General features: G+C 38.9%; 1 protein-coding gene across 6 annotated transcripts in view; it reads right to left on the reverse strand.

Moving 5' to 3' along the window:
- Positions 1 to 1,501: 1,501 nt before the first annotated feature.
- Positions 1,502 to 12,256, reverse strand: part of LOC306882375 (actin-binding LIM protein 1-like) — a 53,105-nt gene continuing 42,350 nt past the window's right edge. For 2 of the 6 annotated variants that reach the window (XR_013785237.1, XR_013785238.1), the window contains 7 exons: positions 11,950 to 12,029; positions 11,753 to 11,861; positions 5,008 to 5,069; positions 4,829 to 4,889; positions 4,339 to 4,413; positions 4,059 to 4,139; positions 1,502 to 2,358 (listed from right to left, as the gene is read on the reverse strand). Coding sequence is in view for 2 of the 6 variants with exons in the window: in XM_079436952.1 (XP_079293078.1) it covers positions 2,245 to 2,358; positions 4,059 to 4,139; positions 4,339 to 4,413; positions 4,625 to 4,632; positions 4,829 to 4,889; positions 5,008 to 5,069; positions 11,753 to 11,861; positions 11,950 to 12,035 (596 nt within the window). In the remaining 4 variants the exon portion in view is untranslated. The other 4 variants (XR_013785239.1, XR_013785240.1, XM_079436952.1 and 1 more) reach the window with 3 other exon arrangements.

The raw sequence follows: 12,256 nt of genomic DNA on the forward strand, positions 1-12,256 counted from the left end.
ATGCCACAAATGCCTTGTTTATAATGGGTTTTATTGTTTTTGTGTCGTCGTGCTGGTGCACATCACATTACGTTAAGGGTGTAACATTTCCAACTCATGCTTGAGGTACTCGGTCAATCGCAACGCACTGGATAGCTGGCCTTCTCAGAACGATGAGCTTTGTAAAAATCGCTGCGTTTCAGAAAGGCGGGGCATAGAGGAGCAACAGTAATGTACAGTATGTGGAAAATAATGTGTTTTTTTTTTTACCTTAAACCGCATAAACACATTGCATTACACCAAATACACAAAATAATGTTCTTTTTAGCAACGTCATATGGCCCCTTTAAATAGTAGGTTTCCAGCCATGGAGAAGAAAATATGAAAACTACTTTTAAATGACTAATTTAAAATATGTGGAAATATCTTCGTGAATTTATTTAGGCTATTTCTTCATGCATGCAGCCTCAGTAAAATATTTAAAAGATGGAAAGAATTGAAACTGGAAATTAATTTGCGGGAACAGAATGTTTTTACAAAATGTTTTCGTTCATGAATTATAAAAAAATAAGTTTGAATAGTGCTCTATAAAACTGTGAGTGACAGTTAAGGGCTTAAGTAAATGTCATTTATTTTCCCCAGTTTTATTGAAACCATGGTGTTTAATGAGAATATTTTCATCTGAATTCTACAGTGGCCGAGAGAGCTCAACACGCTGCAACTTCAGAAAACACATGCAAATAGAAAAAGCACCAGCAAATCAAGAAAACATCTTCATCAATTTGACAGCAGGTGGTGCATATCGAGGGGCGAGAACCAGGAGGGTAAGTGACACTTCACCAACTTTACAGGAGAGCCAAAACTAAAATTTTACCATAGTTTGATATGACTTTGTGTACTGATTTCAATTGTTTATAATACAAATTTGTACACTCATGGATGACAATACTTTTGCCAGTAGAAAGAGCTCATTAAGAGCTTTCATTTGATGTATATATCTCCATTTAACCAAAAATGTCACTTACCTGGTTCTCACCCCTCAATATGCTCACAACACAAACAAATAAAGAAACGTACTGCAAATGCTCACAACTCAACCAAATAAAGAATTGTATTTGCAGTGCGGGTTTTTTTTTGCTTGTGTTGTGAGTATTTGCAGTGCGTTTCTTTGTTTGGTTATGTTGTGAGTATTTGCAGTGTGTTTGTTGTCAAATTGATGAAGTTGTTTTCTTCATTTGCAGGTGTTTTTTTCTATTTGCAGTGCGTTTCTTTATTTGGTTGTGTTATGTGCATTTGCAGCTCGTGTGCTGTCAAATTGACGGAGTTGTTTTCCTAATTTGCAGGGGTTTTTCTATTTGCAGCGTGTTGAGCTCTCTCGGCCACTGTAGAATTCATTGATTTGGTCCAGCTAATAATTCACTGTATGAGCTTCATAGCAAGTCCAATGCACTCTAGTGTGCATGAAGAAATACGACCCAATAATACATCTGATTAAATGAGGATGAAATAAAAAACAGCTGTAGAATACAGCTCTCATAGAGCCTGTTCTCTTGTAATGCCTTTGGTTTTTACTGAGAGTTGCACAGAGACATTTTCCTTTACTCAGAAATACAATAAATTGGCAGTGTGAGTATCCACTCTCTAAAAAAACAAAACAAATGCAGTTCATTTTTACCTTACCTATTTAGCAGGTACCTATTGCCTATTATTTAAATATACTAGGGACATCGGCATTGATTCAATAGTAAGGTAGCCTACAGTAGCAAAGGGTGAATACATGGATATGTGCTAGTATGGATTAAGTCTCTTTAAATGCATTACATGAACAGGTACAAAGACACTCACACCCAAACAGTGTAGCATCTACAATCCCTCCCTGAACCAAAAGTGACGCAAACGGAGGAGTCTTTACTGGAACAGTGAATTTAAAGGATTATAACGGCAAATTTACAAAGGTTTGGATAATCAGACCTGCATGAACATGATTTACAAAGATATACAAGAAGAACAAAGAACAAAAAGAGGAAGACTCATTTCTGGAAGAGAGGAAATTAAAGCGACAGAGATCAAAAAAATATATATATGTAGAGATTTGAGAATTTTGGAGATACAGCTGAAATGTTAAGACCTTCTGTTCTTTACAAACTGACATCATATTGCAGCATGGACTTCCTTCTGGCTATAATTTTAGCAAGAAATAACAGAAGAGGAGTAAACAGCTGGATGATACATCATGTGAGTGTGTGCAGATGTTGTAGATCATGGTTAGAAGAGTCTGGCTTTCTTCTTCAGTTCATTGCGTTTCCACAGAGGTAACCTGTTAAATTCCTGAATTTCCATTCCAAAGATTTCAACGAACATCTCCGGAGCCAGATGGCGCTAGAAATGCAGGTGAAAAAGAAAATGTAAATGAACAAATGTAATCAGTCTTGTTATGATTATTAACTTATTAACTGTTCAATACAAATTCAGTAAGGGTAAAATGAGAAGGGAATAGCCTTATAAAAAAAGGTGAACATCGCGGTTGAAACAGTTGCTTGTCATACTCAGTATTGTGATATTACAATATTGCAGTTATCGCGATGGCCATAATTCTGACTTCTTTTCTCGCAATTCAGAATTCTGACTTTTTGTTACATCTCCCAATTCTGACTTTTTTTCAGAACTCTCGTATTTTTCATTGCAACTTTATTACACAATTCAGATTTTTCCACTCAAAATTGTGAGTTTATAGAATTTACATCTCGCAATTCAGTTTTTTTTTTAAAGTCAGAATTGTGAATGTAAACGTTTTTCATTGTATTATTTAAATTGACTTTTTAATTTGATTACTATTGTTATTTTTTAAATCATGTGGTAGAAACAGGTTTCCATATAAAATTCATAAACGAAACACTAAAAAAAAAAATGGGCATAGTTTATTAACTGTTTGCATCTATTTGACTTTATTTAGATAAAAAAAAAATCATATTCCCAAAATGCAATTATTGAAATTGCTTAGAATTAGCATAAATATGTTTAAATTTAATTAAAGTGCATGGACATAGTTAAATTCTGGTTAAATCTTAAAGGTAACATATTATGCCCCTTTTTACTATATGTAATATAAGTCTCTGGTGTCCCCAGAATGTGTCTGTGAAGTTTCAGCTCAAAATACCCCAGAGATCATTTACTATATCATTTTGAAAATGCACATTTTGAGTGGAAGCAGAAACACTGATTGTCTTTAAATCCAAATGAGCTGCTGCTCCCGCCCCCTTTCCAGAATAGAGCTGTGCCATTTCAGCTCGTACCTGCTAAAAACATCTGTTTTGGTTCTGATTATGTTTATTACGCTGAAATCATGTGTTTTAAACCATATTTGTTTAAACTTCTGATACACGGTTTTATGAGTGCACACATCTGAAGCACATGGACACAAAACGGCTGTCACAGCATGTGAGTAAACTAAGTTCTCATTCACACACAAGTTAACGTTAAAACACACACAAGTTACAAAAACAGTCAGTTATGTCGGTGAAGGTAAATAAATCGCATGATTATTTTAGATCTGTGTGGCAGCAGTATACAGTAAATAAATCAATAAATCCACTGCTCACTTGTCTCCTCTGAGGCTGGGACTAAATAGTGTTCTGTGCAGCCAAAAGCAGAACAGTTGTCATGTTTTGCTCAAAGTTTCACCATGGCATTAGAACTGGTACACCGTTGTCGCTTGAAAAATCAAAATGACGGGTTTCAAAAGATACTGGGTTAATCTTTTTTACATTTCCTTGGTTGGTAGATACACTGGGGACCTGATTATAGCACTTAAAACCTGGAAAAGTCATGATATGTCACCTTTAAATATTTGTTTAATTATTGGATTAAGTACTATTCCAGAAATCTTACCCCTTTCATATCGATTTCATTTATGCATTATGTTTATTAGTTTTCTAATACTGTGTTAAAACTGTGTAATCCAAATGGGTTGAAATTGAATATGCAATTTAAACTTTAATATCTTTAGGCCTAAATATTTTTCTGGGTGGGCCTTTTGGTTACATCATAATACAGTGTTTTGTTGCACTGTGAGAAATTACCTCTAATCTGGTTCTGTCCACATCTCTGGGCAGTTTGGAGCGACTGCGGCTTGTTACCATAAGCATTTCATATGGATATACCTTAAAACGACACATATCAATTAGTACAAACATGCAAACTCTCCACAAACTCTTTTTAATGTTTGTAATGTAGGGTCTAATAAATCAGGCTGCATAGTTACATTACATCCCAGTAATTCGCTGAATGCTGAACAGCCTAATTATTGAACTCACATTCAACATCAGATAATGTTATGCTAGTTTAATATGTTACACTTGCTTTCGGTTCCAGCATATTAGGCATAGACACTCCTCTGTCCATTCTGGTGGCTGTACGGTGGCCATCATGCATGGGCTAGAAACAAATCATTAATAAAGAGAGAACATGAAGCCAGTACTTTAAAGAGATGTCAACTGGATCTTTCAATCTGATTTCACATCATGTACAATGAATAAGTATGAAGATGTATTTTAAAGAACATTACATATTAGTTACAATAAGGATGCAATAAGGATAGATGGAAACACACATTGAGTGATTTAAACAGGTAATCATATCTACATACCTGAAACTCTGTTAAAAAGAAAATAAAAAAGATTTTTATTTTTATATTCATACATTATGTTGTCTCAATTTTTGCACTACATGATGCTTTATCATCTATATGCATTATACTACTCCCACAATATATATGCTGATTACTTTTGCTCTCATTACAAATGATTGTATGTAATTAAAATGAAATTAAATTCAACATAGATAAACTAACCTCTCATCCCACCACACACATCTCCATAACTGTTATACTGAGTGAAATCAGTCGACTGAGGCTGAAGCAAAATATACAACAGACAAAATGGGTTCAATAACATTTATTTTATTATAATTATATTAGATTAGATTATATGTAATATGAAATACTGAGTGACAATAATAAAGGCATCTTACCCGATGCAGTCCATTACGCCCATATCCAGGCAGTGAGCCTGTTTTAGAGGGTGAATTTCGATCTGCAATTTTAATAACATTGTACACATTCACTATGAAAAAAATGGGTTAAATGATGCACATATATGTGTAAGTGTAAAAATGTTACCATTATTCATTTTTAATGTACTTTTACAATTTATTAGAAATATAATTTCATATATTTGAGAAATTATATATATATATATATCACTGATTCTTGAAATAAGGGACAAAACATGTCCCCCATCAAAATGTTACAATCTGCCTTAAAAAACAATAAATTGTTTCATTTAAAAAGGCTTTAAAAGTTGGATATGAAAGACTTGTGTATGTTTAGACCCTTAGTTTTGTATATATTTATATTATTTCATAGTAATTTTAAAAAATACCGGCACTGTATTATGAAAGCCCATGCAAATGAACTCGTCCTCTGTAGAGGTCACAGTATCAAACTGCAAAAAAAAAGGGTTTTAAAATGCCCAAAATGCACAAATATGAATATGAGATTAATTGGATGGCTTAATAAAATATCACAAATTACTTAAAGTGAACATTGCATTATTTTATACATTAACAACAGCCTTTCAAAATCTGTCATCAATTCATGTCAACTCCGTCAGATATTTTTCAAATTTGAAATAAATCAGGCATATTTTGGTCAGCTTTAACCCTGAGGACCCCCTTTGACTTCTTTCTGTTGATGGATGCAGCAGTCCAACACATGGTCTCGTATGTTTTAAATTTTTTTAAATATTCAGCAAACAAGTTGAAATCCCTGTGGTCACAGCTTTTATGTGTCAACACTGTCTTCAAAGTAGGGATGATTTTAATCAAGAATTTTGAAATAAAAGTTGGTATTTTGGTTTAGTTTAGTGGCAGCTGGCAACTGAGGAAAATCAAAATGGCTACCATCTATTAGACATGATTAAGTTGAAAAAACATGTTGTTTTGTCAACTCCGTCAGACGTCAACTCCGTCAGATATTTTGTCTGACGGTGTTGACATGTAAGCTGACGGAGTGGACAAGTGCTCCAAAATACTCATTAAGTAATGTATAACAACTACATAGCATGATAATATGATCTAAGTATACATGTTGATTGACTTAAAATATCTTAATATATTTAAAATATATTAAGATATTTAAAAATATCTTAATATATTTTATCTGTACTATAGGCAGACATGGCTAGACCAAAACTGTCAGTGGAGGAGCAAAGAAAAAGAAACAGAGAGTACCAGAGAAAAATGAGAGAAAGAATTAACAGTGACCCAGAAAACAGGGTCCAAAACAAAACAGTAAAACAAATTGGAGAATTAGGACCAAGAGCAAAGAGGCACCGCAGAAAGTACTGGAGGAAAGCAAAGAAAAGGTCCAGAGCTATGCAGAATAGACGGCTAAATTAAATAGACACCCCACCAGAAAGTCCTCTGGACCAGTCACAGAAAAACTCCTTTTTTCCTCTTCACTGAAGCCTTTTCAATCACGCAGTGAAACTACACGTCCATTGGTTCGTGCAGTGCGATAAAAAATGAACCAGTGGTACGGTGGCGGTGATGAGCAAGCCTATGGCTATGCAGCCCGCCAAAGCCCGCCAAAATGGGGGGGCTTCTGGCTATATTAGCGGCCGCTTCGCTGCCGCAACTCAGATTTCTTCGAAAGAAGCGACTGAGGCGTGCAGCTCATAGCACGGCCAGGAACGCAGTACTCGTTCCCATATCTCAAGGAACCAAGGTTACATTAGTAAACGAGTACGTTTCCTGTCGATATTTCACTCGTACTGCGTCGTAAGATGCTGTATGGGAACCAATACAATCCCGCTATGCTATGATGGGGAACGACTCAAACATGACTCCCATGGGAGGGCCCAGGGGAGTTAAAATTACACCAAGCACAGGCTGAGCCACCGGGTCAACCATGGCCTATGTGTCGTCCCGAAGTAGACACTTAGTGCTCATAATATGGACCTTCCAAGAGAAGGAGGGCCTTGAGCAGAAATGGTCAAGGAATCCCAGAGATAGCTTATCTAGCCAGAACGGCAAATTTTAAGCAGAAAGGACCCTGGCCTGCAAGGCGGGGGACGTCCAGGTTGTAAAACCTCATAAATATGGACGGCGAGGACCAGCCGGCTGCCTCACAAATTTATGAAATGGACACCCCGCTGGACCATGCCCAGAAAGAGGCGATGCCTCTGGTGGAATGGGCTCTGACTCCAATGGGGCACTGCAAGCCCATGGAGGAGTATGCTAGGGTTACAGCATCCACTATCCATCTGGAGATACTTTGCTTCGTAACAGGGTGACCTTTAGCGCGGTTACCGAAGCTGACAAAAAGCTGTTCTGATCTCCTGAACGAGGCAGAACGCTCAATGTATACCCTTAGGGCCCTGACGGGGCAGAGCAGGAACAATTCCTGGTTGTCCGTCGAGGGGGGGAAGCGCGGAAAGCGCTATGACCTGGGCTCTGAACGGAGTGGAGAGCACCTTTGGTACATAACCCAACCTTGGTTTCAGGACGACCTTGGAGTCGTTAGGCCCGAATTCCAGGCAAGCAGGGTTGACAGAAAGGGCCTGTAAGTCTCCTACCCGCTTAACCGATGCCAGTGCCAACAGCAGGGCGGTTTTAAACGAGAGCGATCTCAGGCTCGCAGATTGCAGTGGTTCAAACGGGGGGGCTCTCAAGGCCCTCAGCACGGTTGGTAAGTCCCAAAGTGGAACTGTACAAGGGCGAGGAGGGTTCAATCAGCAATAGGGGCATGAAAAACGTAAAAAAAGCGTAAACTTTGACGGTGGATGGGGAACGCTGTTTGTCCAGCAGCCCCTGCAGAAACGAGAGAACCACTGGAACCTCAGAGGTGACCGGATCCAAATCACGGTCTTGACACCAAGCCGAGAAAATAGACCATTTCAGAGCATAGAGGCATCTAGTAGACGGGGCTCTAGCTTCTGCCATAGTGCTTAAGACACGCTCTGGGAGGACAAAAGGCTCCCGTTGAGCGGCCACACATGCAGGGCCCATAACTCGGGCCATGAATGCCACAGTGTGCTGTTCGCTTGAGAGAGGAGGTCCCGTCTCAAGGGAATGGGCCACGGGGCTGCTTCCAGCAGCTGGAAAAGTTCTGACACCCACGGCTAGTTCCTCCAGAAGGGGGCTATTAGGAGAAGCCTGTGCCGTTGTTCCCTGACTTGTCTGAGTACCTGAGGTAGCAGAGCGATTGGAGGGAACGCGTAGAGCGGAAGACTGGGCATCCGTGCTCCTCATAAAGAGATAACTGATCGTACTAGGACGTGGTGTCCCCTTATGTCCCGCAGGAAGAATTGACAGGCACGGCACACTGCTAGCATTTCTAGGTAGTTGATGTGCAGACCCTCCTCGGACCAAAGACCGAAGGCCGGTTTGCCCTCGCACAGCGCTCCCCAACCCTTGTTGGAAGCATCTGTCGTGACAACTTTCCTTCTGTGCGCCGTGTCCAAGATCACACCTCGCTTCAGCCAGAAAGGGTCCCTCCAACAGCTCAGGGCTGATACACAGGCCCGAGTCACCGTTATGCGATTGTGACCGTGATGCCAAGCTGCAAATGGAACCCTCTGCTTCAGCCAGAATTGTATGGGACGCATGTGAAGCAGACCCAAACGAAGCACTGGCGAAGCCGCTGCCATAAGGCCCAGCATTCTCTGGAAAGCCTTGAGCGAGTGGACGGTCCCTTCCTTGAAGGAGACCGCATGGCGCTGAATAGTCATGGCTCGTTCCGCTGAGACAGTTGCTGTCATCTGCACCGAGTCTATCCGGCCCAAACAGGCTGTTGGCTGAAACTGGAGCATCGAGGAAGGGGACCTTATCCGCCTCCATCTCTGTCAGCGTGAGCCACAGATGACGTTCCAATACTACCATGCTGGACATAGACCGCCCGATGTGATTTTCATGTGTGCCTTAAAGATCCTGTCACCATGTACTCTTTGTTTGAAGTTTGATACCCTTTCCCTTGATACTCTCTCCCTTTTCCATGTTAAAACTAGGTAAATATCTTTATTCAGTTTAATTCTCGATTAGTTTGTCAACTCCGTCAATTGTGTGTCAACACCGTTAGTTATGCGTCAACACCGTAAGATGGAGGTTTTTCATTTTTATAAAAAAATGTAGGTTTCATTTGTTCAATTAAGTGTATTCATGCATTTAAACACCAACTTATCTACATTTATCAGTGTCTTGTGTGCACAAAACCATTGATTGTATATATTAAAAATTACAAAAATTGTAAACTAAATGACGGTAATTTAAAATGGCTAATTCCAAAACAATATTAAATAATATTAAAAGTGTATACAATGCAATTTATCACTTAACCTTGCTAAGGCACACCATTTCTACACACTTAAAGACTTTACAGTGTTGTTGAATTGATCAAACACACAAAAAAAACATTTTTGTGAGTCAGACGGAGTTGACAAATGTCAAGTTACTAAGTGAGTAAATGTACATTTTTTTAAAAAGTGGTTAAATAAAAAACCTGTTCCTTTTCATGGTATGATAGATGAGACCCGTGTTTATGAAGATATCCAATTCAAATTAATGTAGTATGGATTTTTTGTTTGTCACTTTTCAAAAGTACTTTTGTCCCTTATCTCAAGAAACAGTGATATATATATATTTGAAATAAAATATAAATGTTTAATATGTATTTAATCAAATTCTGTCATTATTTACTCCCCCTCATGTATTACACAAAAGAAGAATTAATTTATAAAACACTTTAGAGCCATTGACTTCCACTGTATTGTATGGCCATCCTATGGATGTCAATGGGACCTCAAACCATTTGGTTACCAACATTCTTCAAAATATATTTTTTTGTGTTCCACAGAAGAACAAAATGCATACAGGTTTGGAACAACATGAGGATGAGTAAATGATAACAAATGTTTCATATTTGGGGTGAACTACCCCTTTAAATTCAAATTACAATTGTGCATCCTATTTGCTACCTCAATTGAAATTCAGGAATTCAGCTGGAATTGTAAATTCTTAATTACAGTACAGGTGCTGGTCATAAAATTAGAATATCATGAAAAAGTTGATTTATTTCAGTAATACCATTCAAAAAGTGAAACTTCTATATTAGATTCATTCATTACACACAGACTGATATATTTCAAATGTTTATTTCCTTTAATTTTGATGATTATAACTGACAACTAATGAAAGTCCCAAATTCAGTATTCCAGAAATTAGAATATTGTAAAAATGTTCAATATTGAAGACACCTGGTGCCACACTCTAATCAGCTAATTAACTCAAAACACCTGCAAAAGCCTTTAAATGGTCTCTCAGTCTAGTTCTGTAGGTTACACAATCATGGGGAAGACTGCTGACTTGACAGTTGTCCTAAAGACGACCATTGACACCTTGCACAAGGAGGGCAAGACACAAAAGGTCATTGCTAAAGAGGCTGGCTGTTCACAGAGCTCTGTGTCCAAGCACATTAATAGAGAGGCGAAGGGAAGGACAAGATGTGGTAGAAAAAAGTGTACAAGCAATAGGGATAACCGCACCCTGGAGAGGATTGTGAAACAAAACCCATTCAAAAATGTGGGGGAGATTCACAAAGAGTGGACTGCAGCTGGAGTCAGTGCTTCAAGAACCACCACGCACAGACGTATGCAAGACATGGGTTTCAGCTGTCGCATTCCTTGTGTCAAGCCACTCTTGAACAAGAGGCAACGTCAGAAGCGTCTTGACTGGACTGCTGCTGAGTGGTCCAAAGTTATGTTCTCTGATGAAAGTAAATTTGGCATTTCCTTTGGAAATCAAGGTCCCAGAGTCTGGAGGAAGAGAGGAGAGGCACATAATCCACGTTGCTTGAGGTCCAGTGTAAAGTTTCCACAGTCATTGATGGTTTGGGGTGCCATGTCATCTGCTGGTGTTGGTCCATTGTGTTTTCTGAGGTCCAAGGTCCACGCAGCCGTCTACCAGGAAGTTTTAGAGCACTTCATGCTTCCTGCTGCTGACCAACTTTATGGAGATGCAGATTTCATTTTCCAACAGGACTTGGCACCTGCACACTCTGCCAAAGCTACCAGTACCTGGTTTAAGGACCATGGTATCCCTGTTCTTGATTGGCCAGCAAACTCGCCTGACCTTAACCCCATAGAAAACCTATGGGGTATTGTGAAGAGGAAGATGCAATACGCCAGACCCAACAATTCAGAAGAGCTGAAGGCCACTATCAGAGCAACATGGGCTCTCATAACACCTGAGCAGTGCCACAGACTGATCGACTCCATGCCACGCCGCATTGCTGCAGTAATCCAGGCCAAAGGAGCCCCAACTAAATATTGAGTGCTGTACATGCTCATATTTTTCATGCTCATACTTTTCAGTCGGCCAACATTTCTAAAAATTTTTTTTTTTTGCATTGGTCTTAATTGATATTCTAATTTTCTGAGATACTGAATTTGGGACTTTCATTAGTTGTCAGTTATAATCATCAAAATGAAAGGAAATAAACATTTGAAATATATCAGTCTGTGTGTAATGAATGAATCTAATATACAAGTTTCACTTTTTGAATAGTATTACTGAAATCAACTTTTTCATGATATTCTAATTTTATGACCAGCACCTGTATATTCTGAATGGTTCACAACCCTGTTTCTTAATCTTGAAGAAAGTCAAGATCTAGAACATGAACGTCTAATATACAATCTATTGTACTGAGGAGCATTACTGCTTCCATGTTCGTAGAGCTGTGCTGACAGGCTCCGTGCATGACGCTCTCGGATCATCTCTTTCTCCATCTCCTCTTTAAGAATCATTTTCCCCAAACCAGATTGGATCTGGAATCAGAAACAGGAATCATTTTAGCTATTGTGTTGCATTGTTAAGCAGGTTGCATCATTCTGTTAGTAACAGACATCTCCTGACCTTGTTCATATTTTCCTCCTGGATCTGTTTGCGTTTCTGGAGCTCCTCCTCATCCTCCTCTCTTGATCTTCTCCTCCCGTCTGTTCCTGAGCAGCACAACAACACATTAATAGGACACGTTCACACACGCAAACGCATGAATCAAGGATGGAGGAGGAGAGCTAATGCAAAAGACTGAGTAGAAAGCCAGGCTATGATTTTCTACCTCCCGATAAACCTACTTACAGAGCTACAGTTTACAGAATAGAAATGAAATAATCACATGTATTAGCTCCATCATGATTACGCAGTAGCACATGGACAGAAA

Source organism: Barbus barbus (genome assembly GCF_936440315.1).
Source record: "Barbus barbus genome assembly, chromosome: 16".
Classification (NCBI taxonomy): domain Eukaryota; kingdom Metazoa; phylum Chordata; class Actinopteri; order Cypriniformes; family Cyprinidae; genus Barbus; species Barbus barbus.